Source organism: Lampris incognitus, chromosome 17, assembly GCF_029633865.1.
Source record: "Lampris incognitus isolate fLamInc1 chromosome 17, fLamInc1.hap2, whole genome shotgun sequence".
Taxonomy (NCBI): Eukaryota; Metazoa; Chordata; class Actinopteri; order Lampriformes; family Lampridae; genus Lampris; species Lampris incognitus.
In genome coordinates, this window is record NC_079227.1 from 39954150 (window position 1) to 39971820 (window position 17671).

Here is a 17671-nt window from a genome sequence, read left to right on the forward strand (position 1 = left end):
CCCATTATTTATTTATCTTTATTTGTTGTTGGTGAGGAGAAGGGGCGGAGCAGCGGCGCGCAAAGCATCTTGGGATATGGAAGTCCGCGAAGGATAGTATTTTTTTTTTATTGAACAAAACATATAAACAAGAAAATATTGCATCACAATAGGACAAAAAGTAGTTACAAAAATATAAATTGTTTCAAAATTAAAATTTACATATCCATAAAAAAAGAAAAGAAAAGACAAAATAAAAAAGCTCGAGATACAGGATTTAAGTTAAATTATATTCTTCACATAGTCTTCTGGTTTTGCTGGCTTTAGGATTCATACATTCTTTTAAAGATTCTAAATAGGATGAAATAAGTGCTTTGAATACACTAATGTTTGGACGCTGGTGTGCAAATTTGGTACAATGAATATGAAATTTAGCAAATATTAATAGAAGGTTGATAATATACATTTTTTTCTGAACTTATTTCCTCCTTTTGTGACAGACCAAATAAAACATGTTGGATGTCCCGTTTACAAGAATAGTCAATTTTGTTATTTATGAGATTATTTAGATCAATCCAAAAAACATGAGAGTAGGTACAATCCCAAAATAAATGACATATGGTTTCATCCACATTGCCACAAAAGGAACAGAGTGTGTCAATATTAATCTTGTATTTTACGAGAAGGTCCGCGAAGGATAGTAGCGGTGCATCCATAGACATATAAAGAGTAGACGCCGCATTGGCTGTTGGGGCGCGAGAAATACGGCCGCCATCTTGGACCGGTCATCCTACGAGTTGCCTAGCAGCAGAATACACGACACGACTGAGAAAGATGGCAGAACACTGTTCAGCATATTCCTGCTCCAGTCGACGGACCGTGGAAAACAGGGCCCGGGGGATTACTTTTCACAAGTAAGATTGAACATCACTATTGGTTGTATTTTGTGAATATAATATTACTGTACTGTATTTATGTCCAACTGCGAAATCGTAGCCAGCTAGCTAGCTAGGCTATGCTCAGTCCCGGTGTTCACCCGGCTATGAACTGAGACTTTATTAGTCATATTCCATAACACTGACTTTACAGCTGACAAAAGAATGCTATTGTACAGATAAAACAATATTAACGTTACTGGTATTATATTGACCAGCGAATGTTACACAGGTGGCGCAGCACAGACTGTATTATTCACATGTCATCCATCCTAACAACAGGAAGATAGGGGAGAACCGCGCCCAAAGTAACACGCCGCCAAATTAGCACAGAGCTTTTTTCCAAGGAAACCAAACAGGACGTGACGCAATGAAGTCAGTGTGTGTGTTTATAAGACCTCTCCCTTCCCCCCAAACACTGGCGCGATACGCAGTTATTTAAAACAGTTCTAGAGCGGAAGCTGTCCTGTGACGTGTGCCGTGCGAGCCTCGTCAGAGATGCTGCTGTGCCATCATCACGTGACGAGAGCTGCCCACCCGCCACCTTGTGGCCCTGCAACACAACGGCGGGCGGCGGCCTAGTGACCCATCACAAGGCACAGGGAAGGTTGGGTTTCATTATCTTGTTTTAACACATACTTTAATCTTTGTATATTAAAGTTGCTTTGTTCTTTGTTCTTACTTTCTCTGTTCTGTAAAGTGTCTTTGAGCGCTGTGTGAAGCGCTCTATAAATATAATGTATTATTATTATTATTATTATTATTATTATTATTATTATTATAAGGTGCTGAGAGCTGCAGAGAGGGTGGTTCGCCAAGCTGCAACAAAGCAAACTCCAAAGCTGTCTACAGTCACCCACATCGTCCGAGAGGAGACTGGCACGGAGGAGGAGGTTTCTCTGCTTGGGGAGACACACTGAGGAGACACCGTTTGGCATCGACAACCACCACTACAACTTGTTGTCTTTGGTTGTGTCTGTGTTTCTCAAGATACGGTGGCAACACACTGCAAAACTCACCTCTCTTGACCTGCAGAGAGGGAGCACGAGAAAGAAACTCTGCAGAACAGGTCTCTTTCAAGGGTTGTAGGGGTTTCATGTCAAACTTTAATTAGCAACTTTTATTCTTTCCCCTACATTGTTATGCTACATTGTTTATATATTTATCTCTCTTTAAAATATATATTATATCTGTATTTATTTTTTATTATTACATCATACTATTGGATATAAACACGATATTATTAAAGTATTATACCACTTTATTATACACACACACACATGTAAATATTTTGTGTTGTTGTCAGTGTTTACGTTTGTCCATTGTGTGTAATGTACTGGTCACCTATGTAAGCAACTTTGTACATGTGTAAATATGGTTTGGGGCGGGGATTTATATATATTTTCATTTTCTCTGATATATAATATATGTTGTTCTTATATATACTGTAGATATATAATGTGTTCATATATTGTTTATATATTTATATAGCCTAATCTTATATTGTTTGTTCAACTTATTAAAATAGCTGACTTTACTGCCACTATCTGCTTCTGCCTCTCTATCATATTTTAGCGTGTGTGTGTGTGTGTGTGTGTGTGTGTGTGTGTGTGTGTGTGTGTGTGTATGTATATATATATATATATATATATATATACATTTATATGTATAGTGAGTGTTTTGCTAAATACCGTATCGTTCCGAATATAAATCGACCCTGATTATAAGACGACCCCCCCCTTTTCAAGACTCATTTTTGGAAAAATACTTTTTGAAGAGCAAATATTGGTTTTATAAAGAAAACCATTATAACCCAGCCACTGAGGATGCACAAGCCAGTGCATCCTTAGTGCCGGTCCCAAGCCCGGACAAATGGGGTGGGTTGCATCAGGAAGGACATCCGGCGTAAAATCTTTGCCAAATCAAATATGCGGATCATAAATAAGACTTACATACCGGATAGGTCGAGGCCTGGGTTACCAACGACCGCCACCGGTACTGTTAACCAGCAGGGTGTCGGTGGAAACTATGCTACTGATGGGCGAAGGAGAAGGAGAGGGGGAAGGCATGTCCAGAGACAGCTAGAGAGGAGGAAGGGTAGGCATGTGGAGGTGAGAGTTGGAACTTTGAATGTTGGCACTATGACTGGTAAAGGGAGAGAGCTGGCTGACATGATGGAAAGAAGAAAGGTAGGCATACTGTGTGTGCAAGAGACCAGGTGGAAGGGGAGTAAGGCCAGGAGTATCGGAGGTGTGTTCAAACTCTTCTACCATGGTGTGAATGGGAGGAGTAATGGGGTAGGGGTAATTCTGAAGGAAGAGTATGTCAAGAGCGTGCTGGAGGTGAAGAGAGTGTCAGACAGAGTGATGAGTATGAAGCTGGAAATTTAAGGTTTATTGCTGAATGTTATCAGCGCATATGCCCCGCAAGTTGGGTGTGAGATGGAGGAGAAAGAAGAATTCTGGAGTGAGTTGGACGACGTGGTGGAGAGGGTACCCAAGGAGGAGAGAGTGGTGATTGGAGCCGACATCAATGGACATGTTGGTGAAGGGAACAGAGGTGATGAGGAGGTGATGGGAAGGTATGGTGTCAAGGAGAGGAATGTGGAAGGACAGATGGAGGTGGATTTTGTGAAAAGGATGGAAATGGCTGTGGTGAATACATATTTCAAGAAGAGGGAGGAACACAGGGTGAAATACAAGAGTGGATGAAAGTGCACACAGGTGGACTATATCTTATGTAGAAGGCGCCATCTAAAAGGGGTTGGAGACTGCAAGGTGGTGACAGGGGAGAATATAGCTAGGCAGCATCGGATGGTGGTCTGTAGGATGACTTTGGAGACCAAGAAGAGGAAGCGAGTGAAGACACAGCCGAAGATCAAATGGTGGAAGTTGAAGAAGGAAGACTGTTGTGTGGAGTTCAGGCAGGAGTTAAGACAGGCACTGGGTGGTAGTGAAGAGTTGCCAGATGGCTGGACAACCACTGCAGAAATAGTGAGGGAGACAGCTAGGAAGGTACTTGGTGTGTCATCAGGACAGAGGAAGGAAGACAAGGAGACTTGGTAGTGGAATGAGGAAGTACAGCAAATTATACAGAGGAAGAGGTTGGCAAAGAAGAAGTGGGATAGTAAGAGAGATGAAGAAAGTAGACAGGAGTACAAGGAGATGCAGCGTAAAGCAAAGAGAGAGGTGGCAAAGGCAAAGGAAAATGCGTATGGTGAGTTGTATGAGAGGTTAGACACTAAGGAAGGAGAAAAGGACTTGTACCGATTGGCTAGACAGAGGGACCAAGCTGCAAAGGATGTGCAGCAAGTTAGGGCGATCAAGGATAGAGATGGAAATGTGCTGACAAGCGAGGAGAGTGTGCTGAGAAGGTGGAAGTAGTACTTTGAGGGGCTGATGAATGAAGAAAATGAGAGAGAGAGAAAGTTGGATGATGTGGGGATAGTGAATCATGAAGTACAGCGGATTAGCAAGGAGGAAGTGAGGGCAGCTATGAAGAGGATGAAGAATGGAAAGGCAGTTGGTCCTGATGACATACCTGTGGAGGCATGGAGGTGTTTAGGAGAGATGGCAGTGGAGTTTTTAACTAGATTGTTTAACAATCCTGGAAAGTGAGAGGATGCCTGAGGAGTGGAGAAGAAGCATACTGGTACCGATTTTCAAGAACAAGGGTGATGTGCAGAACTGTAGCAACTACAGAGGTATAAAGTTGATCAGCCACAGCATGAAGATTTGGGAAAGAGTAATAGAAGCTAGGTTAAGAGGAGAGGTGATGATCAGCGAGCAGCAGTATGGTTTCATGCCACAAAAGAGCACCACAGATGTGATGTTTGCTTTGAGAATGTTGATTGAGAAGCATAGAGAAGGCCAGAAAGAGTTGCATTGTGTCTTTGTAGATTTAGAGAAAGCTTATGACAGAGTGCCGAGAGAGGAGGTGTGGTATTGTATGAGGAAGTCAGGAGTTGCAGAGAAGTATGTGGGAGTGGTGCAGGATATGTATGAGGGAAGTGTGACAATGGTGAGGTGTGTGGTTAGAATGACAGATGGGTTCAAGGTGGAGGTGGGATTACATCAAGGATCGGCTCTGAGCCCTTTCTTGTTTGCAATGGTGATGGACAGGTTGACGGACAAGATCAGGCAGGGGTCTCCATGGACGATGATGTTCGCGGATGATATTGTGATGTGTAGCGAGAGTAGGGTGCAGGTGGAGGAGAGCCTGGAGAGGTGGAGGTATGCACTGGAGAGAAGAGGAATGAAAGTCAGTAGGAGCAAGACGGAATACCTATGTGTGAATGAGAGAGAGGACAGTGGAATGGTCAGGATGCAAGGAGTGGAGGTGACAAAGGCATTTGAGTTTAAATACTTGGGGTCAACTGTCCAAATTAACGGGGAGTGCAGTAGAGAGGTGAAAAAGAGAGTGCAGGCAGGGTGGAGTAGGTGGAGAAGTGTGTCAGGAGTGATTTGCGACAGAAGGGTATCAGCAAGAGTTAAAGGGAAAGTTTACAAGATGGTTGTGAGACCAGCTATGTTATATGGTTTGGAGACAGTGGCACTGACGAAAAGACAGTAGGAGGAGCTGGAGGTGGCAGAGTTAAAGATGATAAGATTTTCACTGGGAGTAACGAAGAAGGACGGGATTAGGAAGGAGTATATTAGAGGGACCGCTCAGGTTGGACGGTTTGGAGACAAAGCAAGAGAGGCAAGATTGAGATGATTTGGACATGTGTGGAGGACAGATGCTGGGTACATTGGGAGAAGGATGCTGAATATGGAGCTGCCAGGGAAGAGGAGAAGAGGAAGGCCAAAGAGGAGGTTTATGGATGTGGTGAGGGGGGACATGCAGGTGGCTGGTGTGACAGAGGAAGACGCAGAAGACAGGAAGAAATGGAAACGGATGATCCGCTGTGGCGCCCCCTAACGGGAGCAGCCGAAAGTAGTAGTAGTAGTAGTAGATAAAGAAAAACATTATATTTGAAAATAATGATAATAAAAACACATTGAATAAAACAAGGTAGTCTGTTTAACAGCTTTTAAATAAAATTATGTTTTCAGTATATTTTAGATGAAATTGTCACATTTAAATAAAAAAATGTAAATACATTTGTAAATGAATGACTTATGGGATTTAAATAGCATACAAATGACAATAAACTGTAGTCTATTGAGACTATCCATCTCATAGTGAAAAAATAACCATTTCAACATTTCAATACCTGCATTAACCATCGAAGTGGTCTAATTTTAGAACGGTCTTGAAACAAATCTGACTGAGTGAGAATGTATATTGACATTCAAAAGTCTAGACCTCGAATGTAAGACGACCCCCCCTTTTTCATACGTATTTCCAGGGTAAAAACCCCGTCTTCTATTCAGAACAATACGGTAGCTACCTATCATACATCGCATATATCATATATCAGAATATTCTATTACCCTTAAGCCAACTATGAACATTAAAATACGTCAAACCATGTGTCCTGTATCATAGCTACATGTATGACGTTTTCAGCAACAAAAAAGGCGTGGAAATCAGTTTGGTATTCAGCGAGTTATGATTGATTAACTGCGCTGACAGTTCATTGCGCCTGCCAAACACATTACACTGAGTGGAGCGGGTGACCGGTCCAAGATGGCGGCCCCACGGCTCGTCAGCGCCAATAGGCAGCAGCGGTCGATGCGGCGTCTACTCTTTATATGTCTATGACATCAGAATCTGTAGAGCATTAGTAAGAATACGAGCAGGAGGCAATGAGATCCAGCAGGGGGCAGCACTGACAACCTGGGAGAAAACCTTCAGGTGAAAGTAACACACACTGAACTGCCACCAAAACAACCAACGAGGAAGAAGCGTCACTTCCTGCTTCAGCTGGTTGGAACCAGAACACGCCCTGTTAAAAAAGACCAACGATAAGAAAAGTGGTGAAGAGTGAAGAGACTGAAATACAACCAAACAAGTCTGGCCCACTTCAAGTACTGATGACACCCAACTTAACTATTGTTTCTTCAACTATCTATAAGTACTAATGTGTACAGTGTACTGTACATGTGTACTTATGTGTATAGTGTACTGTCTATATGTATAGTGTATTGTCTATATGTACTAATATGTACAGTGTACTGTCTATAAGTACTGATAAGTATAGTGTACTGTCTATGTATATGTATAGTGTACTGTCTATAAGTACTGATATGTATAGTGTACTGTCTATGTATATGTATAGTGTATGGTCTATATGTACTGATATAGTGTAGTGATATAGAGTGTACTGTTTATATGTGTTTGTATTATAATGTAGTGATGTAGTATACTGCGTATATGTAGTAGTATTATAGTGTACTGTGTATATGTAGTGATATTATAGTGTAGTGTGTATATGTAGTGGTATTATAGTGTAGTGGTATTATAGTGTAGTGTGTATATGTGGACTGATGTGAACCAGTGTAAACCTGGTCTGGACTGATCTAGTGTTACTGACCTCTGGCCTTCCTCTTGTAGTAGATCAGACCTGCCAAAGACAAAATCCAACCCAAAAGCAGACCCGACGCTCCGGTGGCGATCTTGTTTCTGTCTGATTGTGACATGGAGGGATCTGGAAAGACAGACACATGTCTCTATCTATAGACACATCTGCATGTTGACCTGTCTCTTTATGTCTTCATCACCTATCCATGGACAGAGACACACATAGATACTCACTCCAGTCCACTTTCTTAGGAGAGGGGAAACTGGCGTGTTCCACCATGCAGGTGATCTTCTCTCCAGACCTGAGATGAAATAAGTGAAGAAGAAGAAAACACAGGAAATGAACAACATATCAACAATAAATAAGACGTGATGTGATTGGATGAGGTAAGTCTGTACTTTCCTGTCTGTCTGCACAGAAACTAGTCGAGTCTGATACTAAACATCAGCCCAGTTTAAAACACGGTATTAATACACAATAAATACTCTGTCGTCCATCTGGGATCTCACCTGTAAAGAGCCACGCATCCCACCTTAAATATACAGCTGGTGTCTACAGAGCAGACACAGAGGAGACACGTTCCACCTTAAACATGCAGCTGGTGTCTACAGAGCAGATACGGAGGAGACACGTTCCACCTTAAACATACAGCTGGTGTCTACAGAGCAGACACTGAGGAGACACGTTCCACCTTAAACATACAGCAGGTGTGTACAGAGCAGACACTGAGGAGACACGTTCCACCTTAAACATGCAGCTGGTGTCTACAGAGCAGTCACTGAGGAGACACGTTCCACCTTAAACATACAGCTGGTGTCTACAGAGCAGACACTAGGGAGACACGTTCCACCTTAAACATACAGCTGGTGTCTACAGAGCAGACACTGAGGAGACACGTTCCAATGCTCAACCATCACTTTGTGCTTTGTTGTCCAATCATTGTGTGAGTGTGTGTGTGTGTGTGTGTGTGTGTGTGTGTGTGTGTGTGTGTGTGTGTGTGTGTGTGTGTGTGTGTGTGTGTGTGTGTGTGTGTATGTGTGTGTATGTGTGTGTAAATATGAGTGTATATATATATAGTTAAAGTATGGTGTATGTATTTGGACCGGTCCATTCGGTACTGAGTCTAAGTGTTCTGACCTGGGCGTGTACTCCAGGTGGGAGTGGATCTGGTAGTACCAATCACCATTTGCCAGCTCATCGGTGGAAGTGACGTCAGAGGTCACCGGCTGTCCGTCTCTCAGCCAGGTGACACTGATGTATTTGGGGTAGAAGTTGTAGACACTGCACATCAGCATGGCCGGATGTCGGCCACTATGGGGCCTCACTGAAGTCAGTCTCACACTGGGTTCAGCTGGTAAAGAATAATAATAATTATTATCATCATCATCATCATCATCATCATCATCATCATCATCATCATAATCAGGACTTGAAATTAACTTTCTGAATCAATGTCAAATGTGTAGAATTGCTAATCCTGAGAGTATATAATGTTTGGGGCCACATGGTGGCGCAGTGGTCAGCACAGTCGCCTCACAGCAGAAAGGTCGTGGGTTGGAATCCCGGGGCAGTCCAGCCTTGGCGGTTGTACTGATGTGTCGTAGGTTAGTTTACATTATTACGACAGCGGCCCCCAGAGGAGTTACCATAAACTGATTTACGGCAGTGCCTAGCAGAGCTGGAATAAAGCATGTTAAACGGCGCTTCTGCGGTGAGTCGCCTCAGTCCAGCCCTCCGCATTGAGGACTAGACTCTGTTATAGCCGGACCTCAAACAGGACTCATGAAAACCCGGCACGTTACTGTAACATGAGACTCATCCTAGATCTGCTGGATGATGCAGATGCAGTAAATTCTGAAGCACTTATTTTGTTGCTAGACTTCTATGAGGCCTTTGACGCGATTGAACTCACGGTTCTGTTACAGTCCGTCGAGGCGTTGGGCTTTGGGAATAACTTTGTTGGCATCGTCAATATGTTTTACAAAGATATGAATAGTTCTGTTATGATGAACTTTAACAGCTGTAAAAGAGTCCAGATGAACAGAGGGCTCCGCCAAGGCTGCCCTGTTCCTCCTCCCTTATTTATTTGAGGGGCTGAATTCTTATCAGTTAATATCGAGAATGATGGACGTTTGGAAGGAATGTCGGGTTTTGGTGGAGAGTTAAAAATCTCACAACTGGCAGACGACACCACTTTGTTTTGAAGGACAAGAAGCACGTGAGGATCTCTGTTACCTCAGGTAACCAGTGTTCCAGGGCCTCGGACCTGCGACTAAATGTGTGCACATGTGGAATGTTGTCTGTGCGTGATTGTAGCGATTGTGTAGTTGGAAACATCCGGTAAAAGAGTCCGTTAAGTATTTGGGAATATATACAACTACACATCTTACAGCTAGACAACATCTCCATTTCTCCAACAGATTAAAAAGACCAAGTCTGTCTTCAGGATTGGTCTTGGAAGGGGTTTCTCTATTTTAGGAGGAGTTCTCCTCTCCAAAGCAGAGGGCCTGTCTCGCTTTGTGGGTCCATCTGTGTCTCTATTGGTTTATGGTTCTACCGCCACAGAAGCAAATAGAACTTTCTTAAATGTCATTTGGAAGAATAAACCACACCAGCTTAAAACATGTGTCCTGTCCAGCAGTGAAGCAGAAGGAGGTCTGGAAGTTCTAGATTCCGTTGATTCTGGTAACACAACACACAAACACGCTCACACTTGTTGTGTGTTGGTGAAATGTCCCATAAGTGTTGGACTGGTGTGGAGTCTCGTGACTCTGTCCCTCCTTTAACATGAGACACGTGATCTGCTGCTGTCTTCATCCAGAAGATGTGCTCTTCAACATCTGATTAATTGTGTTACTGTAGATGCAACATGTGTACTCACAAACAGGAGTTGTGTAAATCACTACCTAAGATCCCTGCTTGTCTCCAAGAAGTGAGTCTTTCCTTAAACCTCTCAGCCTTGAAACAACAACACAAGTAACGAGCTGCTGACCTACTACCACACTTGTGTCCTGACAGCCGTCTGTTACTTTACATGTGTACACGTGTACTCCCCTTCTGTTTTGTTGTGTGTCTGTTCTTTGTTTGTATGATGTTGTTACCATTTATTAGGGGTCCAAGCCCCAGGGGCTGGGGACCCCTATTGTTTCTGCTCAGATTTTTATTTTTATTTTTCCGTTGGTAAAAGTGGTACTGCAGCCTACACCGTAACAGATTCTACAAAACCCTTTGGAGGCCTGGTACAGAACTTCGCACTTACCCCAGATGCAAAACATGACACATGTCAACCAGTTGGTGGCGCTATTTTGAAGGTCAAGACGTTTTGGCGTGTAACTTCCAAACCGTACATCGGACATGCAAAACCTTTACATGTGCACATTCACTGAGCAGAGCTGAATCACGTGGTATAGGCCACGCCCATTTCTGCCGTAATTTCATTTCGCAAATTTGCGAAAATAGCCAAAACTACTTGTTCGACTCCTCCTAGGCCGTGCGATCGATTTACACGAAACGTGGCACACATCATCTACAGTCACTCAAGGCAAAAAGTTATCGAAAGAATTTTGATCCGTTGCTCGGTTTTGATTTGACAGATCAATGAACCTTGACTGAAAAACGGTGATTTTCCATGACGGTGCCATAACCCATCAATGCATTGACATATCAACTTGACATTTTAGAGGTATGTCAGGTATTGTCAAAAGATCCTAAGCCATGAAGTGCGTTTCATTTGCCCAATAGGGGGCGCTATAAATTGGAGAAGTTTATATCTCATAACTGACACCATGGATTTGGATGACATTTGGGGTGCACAATCTAGGATCATACTGGAGTTGATACATGGAATTTGGTCATGAATTTAAAAAAGTGGGCGTGGCTTATGACAAAAATGTAAATTTCACCTGCGAAATTTCAAAAATGCCCCAAAATGTCCCCCAAATCCCCTGCACATCCTACAGAGCTGAGATGTTGTGAGCAGATCCAGTAAGTGATGCCAACACTTTGCTGCACTGCAACATAGGGTCAATTCAGAAGTCCGTCACTCTATATTTTTCAAAATATGAAAAATCATAAAACATAAATATTTCTGCACAGATTCATTCAGTTGCTACCAAAACCGCCACAGACATTCTGGAGAATGAACATATCAAGGGGGTCAAAGGTCATTCTAATCGATCAAAACATGCATCCACAGCAATGTACAATATATGCCTGTACAGTGTACAATATACATAATATTTTATTTTCACACATATTTGATCAAACTATTCCAAAATATTTGACAGGACACGTGACACTACCAGCATGACGTGTGAATGTGTTCATATGTTTATCAGCGACGGTTTTTGTGTTATAAGCGTTTAAAGTATAAGGGACAACATGCAGCTCTTTAGCAGCAGCTATGCTATTGGTTCAAGGTGGCGGATCTTGTTCACAGCAACTCCGATTAACACGAAACTTGGTCCACCAATAAGTCATGACGCCCTGAGGATCTGTGCATTATTTACTGTTAATTGACCACTAGGTGGCGCTATGCTGCAAAATCATGAAACGCGCTAAAATTATATTTCCAAACTACTTGTAGCCTGTCAGTGTGATCAAACTGAAGCTTTGCAGCTAGCAGCTATGTACTCTTGTGAGCACCCTTCAGTAAAGGACATTTTATAATGCAAACCATTATCACCCCAAGTCCACTCTACTGCCCTTTGACACAGCTACACAACGCACTACAGGAGTATAACTACACATTTCTTTCAGAATCAGCAAACAAGTCACAGAATGACCCATAGCAGCTGTAAGATAAGCCTCTGCTTCCACATCTCTGGCTCAGACACCGCCATTAGCTGCGTCTGTTAAGAACTAATCTCAGTTTCCTGATGACGCCTTCACGCATTCACTGCATAGATGCTGAACTCAGATGCAGCATACTCATGCTTCATTACATCCTCCTACTCCCACTTCAGCAGGTTTAATTAAAACACAAATAAGTTCCCTGAAGCTCAGAACAAGGTTTCCAGCAGGCTGCATTTCTCCCACTTTACTGAATAACTCACTGCAAGGCTGCCAAGAAACCCTCTGAAGTTAGTGGAAGACAACCTCTTCGCTCCTGTCAGCCCCACACTTGCCTCGTCCATGGGAGGGAACACTAGAATTGTACTTCTCCTAAAACAGATACTACACGCTCTTCCACTGTTAGTACTCAGTACTTAACACTCAACATTGTTGACAAGTATGTACAGCCTAATACTACTCATTTCCCCACCTCATCCCTACATGTCATTATATTCTTTTAGACACATATGTTGTTTTTCTTCCAGCCCCAACCCACACGATGTTAATAACCTGTTCCGGGTTCATCAATGATCCTTTGTTGACGTCATAGATGATCAATAGTTGTGCGCTGTGTTCACAACCATCCTCATACACCATCTTGACGGACAGCTTTACGACCACCGTCGCTTTTTAAGACTGAGACTTGCATCCGTCTAATAAGCAAACAGCTCAACTAGCGAGGCTCCTACAGACAGCCAGACCCGACTTACATACATGGGGGCTTGGAGCCCGTTAATACCTGCTGGCAGCGCTGCTTTATGTCGGGGACTGTCTCACACCCTGATTGGGTTCTTCTGACGTAGTTGTGTAATGATACTGAACCTGATGTGTGTCCGTAATACTACACACCTGTTTTATGTACCATGTTCTATTGTTCACTAATACACACACACACACACACACACACACACACATACACACATACACACACACACACACAAACACAGACACACAGACACACACACGCACACACAGACATACACACACGGACACACACACGCACACGCACAGACAAACACACACACAGACACACATACGCACACACACGCACACACAAAAACACAAACGAACGCGGGCGCGCACACAAGCGCGCGCACACACACCTACGCGCGCGGTGACAAACACACACGGACACACGCGGGCACAGAAAAACGCGCGCGCACATACACGCGCTCACACCGACACACACAACTCACAGACGCGCGCACACACAACTCACAAACGCGCGCGCGCACTTATACACATACAGATACAAACACAAACACACACACTCACACACACACACACGCACACACAGACACGCGCACACACACACGGACACACACGCGCACACACAACTCACATACGCGCGTGCACACACAACTCACAAACGCGCGCGAACAATTACACACGCGCGCGTACACACAGACACTTATACATACATGCACTACTAATAGTATTAGTAACAGTAGTAATAGTAGTCATAATAATAGTACTACTGATAGTACTAGTAACAGTAGTAGTAGTCATAATAATAGTACTATAGATAGTATTAGTAACAGTAGTAGTAGTGGTAGTCATAAAATATTACTACTAATAGTGGTAGTAACAGTAGTAGTAATAGTCATAATAACAGTACTACTAATAGTAGTAGTAACAGTAGTAGTAATAGTAATAATAGTAGTACTACTAATAGTAGTAGTAACAGTAGTAGTAATAGTCATAATAACAGTACTACTAATAGTAGTAGTAACATTAGTAGTAATAGTCATAATAACAGTACTACTAATAGTAGTAGTAACAGTAGTAGTAATAGTCATAATAGTAGTACTACTAATAGTAGTAGTAACAGTAGTAGTAATAGTCATAATAGTAGTACTACTAATAGTAGTGATAACAGTAGTAGTAATAGTCATAATAACAGTACTACTGATAGTAGTAGTAACAGTAGTAGTAATGGTCATAATAGTAGTACTACTGATAGTAGTAGTAACAGTAGTAGTAATAGTCATAATAGTAGTACTACTAATAGTAGTAGTAACAGTAGTAGTAATAGTCATAATAGTAGTACTACTAATAGTAGTAGTAACAGTAGTAGTAATAGTCATCATAGTAGAGCAGCTCACCTGTCTTATCCAGTACATCTTGGAACCATGTCTCTATATTAGGTTTGCAGTATCTCTCTTTCTGAGCTCTCATGTGTGCCATCTCTGTAGGATCGTTGTTCCAGAGCTCTGCGTTACGGATACCATGATCAGTGTATCCAACCCACTTCCCCACAGTGCTGTTAAACCTGATATCTTCTATCTTATTGAAATACTGAGAGCCTATGTACTCTATTTCAGGAAGCTCAGAGGAGGTGAAAACACATGTGTCCAGGCAATACCGCAAAAACGCATCTGGAACAGAAAGAGAAACAGGTTCAAGTTACTTAGTTGAATTGTTTTAAAGACAATAATTAAAACCTCTTTTCTAACAACACAGCAGAGTCCATCCAACCGAGACTGATTTACATATTTTATCTCACCTGCTCCATAGAAACCCACGACCAGGAGGGAGCAACACACAACAAGGCAGCATGAAGCCATGTGTCTGTCTTGCTGATGAACACAATAAACTGTCCTCCTTTACAGACTGACTGGTGTGGACTGCCCCTTGGACATAAACCAGTCCACCACCCAATCACCTCACTGGGCTGGCTAGCTCTCCCAACATCAGCCAATAGAAAACACAGAGGCCTGCCGCGTCATCTGTTACCAGGTAGAGGGTAGAGTCTAATGCTGGAAAGGGACAGAAACTCAAAGGTTCGAGCCTGTTCGGGGACTGAGAAGCTTTGGCCGGTGACAGAATGACAAGAGGACATGTGTTGTTAGTATAGCGCCCCCTAGCTGCAGGACACTCAACATGTACACAATACACACTCAACATGTAGACAATACACACTCAACCAGTAGACAATACACACTCAACATGTAGACAATACACACTCAACCAGTAGACAATACACACTCAACATGTACAAGAACACACACACACACACACACACACACACACACACACACACACACACACACACACACACACACACAAGCCAAGCGCGAAGCAAGCCCAATAATAAAAGCGATGCATCAGTTTGACGCTGAATGGCGGAAATAGGTATAAATGTCCCAAACTCTTAGAGGGATTTATTCATGACGTCATGGAAAACAGGGGGGACACGACGCTGTTTTAGGAGAAGTCAAAGAGGGAGGGGCCTCAGTACGTCACTACAGCACGACTCTTTACACAGTACTTCCTGATCTGCGTCACATAACGCAATGGCGGCTCATCAGTGTGTGTGTGTGTGTGTGTGTGTGTATATATACACTCACTGGCCACTTTATTAGGTACACCTTGCTAGTACCGGGTTGGACCCCCTTTTGCCTTCAGAACTGCCTTAATCCTTCGTGGCATAGATTCAACAAGGTACTGGAAACATTCCTCGGAGAGTTTGGTCCATATTGACATGATAGCATCACGCAGTTGCTGCAGATTTGTCGGCTGCACATCCATGATGCCAATCTCCCGGTCCACCACATCCCAAAGGTGCTCTATTGGATTGAGATCTGGTGACTGTGGAGGCCATTTGAGTACAAAGAACTCATTGTCATGTTCAAGAAACCAGTCTGAGATGATTCGAGCTTTATGACATGATGCGTTATCCTGCTGGAAGTAGCCATCAGAAGATGGGAACACTGTGGTCATAAAGGAATGGACATGGTCAGCAACAATACTCAGGTAGGCTGTGGCGTTGACACGATGCTCAATTGGTACTAAGGGGCCCAAAGTGTACCAAGAAAATATCCCCCACACCATTACACCACCACCACCAGCCTGAACCGCTGATACAAGGCAGGATGGATCCATGCTTTCATGTTGTTGACGCCAAATTCTGACCCTACCATCCGAATGTCGCAGCAGAAATCGAGACTCATCAGACCAGGCAACGTTTTTCCAATCTTCTATTGTCCAATTTTGGTGAGCCTGTGCGAATTGTAGCCTCAGTTTCCTGTTCTTAGCTGACAGGAGTGGCACCCGGTGTGGTCTTCTGCTGCTGTAGCCCATCTGCCTCAAGGTTCGACGTGTTGTGCGTTCAGAGATGCTCTTCTGCATACCTCGGTTGTAATGAGTGGTTATTTGAGTTACTGTTGCCTTTCTATCAGCTCGAACCAGTCTGGCCATTCTCCTCTGACCTCTGGCATCAACAAGGCATTTTCGCCCACAGAACTGCCGCTCACTGGATATTTTCTCTTTTTCGGACCATTCTCGGTAAACCCTAGAGATGGTTGTGCGTGAAAATCCCAGTAGATCAGCAGTTTCTGAAATACTCAGACCAGCCCGTCTGGCACCAACAACCATGCCACGTTCAAAGTCACTTAAATCACCTTTCTTCCCCATTCTGATGCTCGGTTTGAACTGCAGCAGATCGTCTTGACCATGTCTACATGCCTAAATGCATTGAGTTGCTGCCATGTGATTGGCTGATTAGAAATTTGCGTTAACGAGCAGTTGGACAGGTGTGCCTAATAAAGTGGCCGGTGAGTTTATATATATGTGTGTGTGTACATATATATATATACCTGCGCAGAGATAGTTTTAAAGTGGCATGGGGGGTGCGATTCTCCCAACGCCACATGACTTGATTGTAGAGCAGATGGTTCGGATGGCAAGGGGGATCCCTAGACGACCGGCACCTCCACACAACTGCAGGGGGCTGCCGGAAATCCAGTTTTTCGGAAACCGCCTCGAAGCATGCCGCCACAGCTTGCTTTTCTGTTGGGGTGAGCTCCCTTAGCCTTATGTCTTCCAGACTCACCCACAAGGCAGCGGGGCAGTGGTTGATAGGTGCCAGGGCGTGTCCACCAGGGTGGGCCTGCACACCATATCTCTGGGGCCCACTGCTGCTCCGAGATCCCCTGCCCAGTTAGCCTGGGGCCGCAAGACCCCAGTTACCACGTGTGGCCACGGGGAGGCCTGGCAGGAGTCTTGGTGAAGGAGAGGCTATGTACTGGCAAGGGAAGGCTTACACGCTAGCATGCTGCCCTATTCACCACAGAGGCTAGCCAGCGGCAGCAAGCTAAGGGCAGGAAGGACACAAGCGGGTTGGAAGAACACATGCACCTTCCCTCCAACTACACACTGCTGCACTACCCGCATCACAACAGCCTGTGTGTATGTACACACACACACACACACACACACACACACACACACATATATATATATGGGCTGGGACTTTAACGCGTCAATTCGATAATTAATTATAGGAAAAATAACGGCGTTAAAAAAATTAACGCAATTTATGGCGTTTTATTTTTACCCTCTAGTCAACACGGAACGCTTCTCAGTGCACTCGTTTCTGGCATACGGATTATACCAATGCACCGAGTGACGTCAGTCAAGCGGAAGGCGGAGTAGGTCAGGCTAACAAGTTAGTATG

The 17671-nt window shown here is 43.6% G+C and overlaps 1 protein-coding gene across 1 annotated transcript in view; it reads right to left on the bottom strand.

Annotated features, from left to right (window-relative positions):
- Positions 1-6778: 6778 nt before the first annotated feature.
- The window catches only part of LOC130127221 (uncharacterized), a 35101-nt gene continuing 24208 nt past the window's right edge, over positions 6779-17671 (bottom strand). Inside the window, exons 8-12 of the mRNA XM_056296791.1 lie at positions 14319-14611; positions 8518-8731; positions 7614-7681; positions 7393-7506; positions 6779-6804 (exon numbers count right to left, since the gene is read on the bottom strand). Of these exons, the coding sequence (XP_056152766.1) occupies positions 6779-6804; positions 7393-7506; positions 7614-7681; positions 8518-8731; positions 14319-14611 (715 nt within the window). The remainder of the gene's footprint in view (positions 6805-7392; positions 7507-7613; positions 7682-8517; positions 8732-14318; positions 14612-17671) is intronic.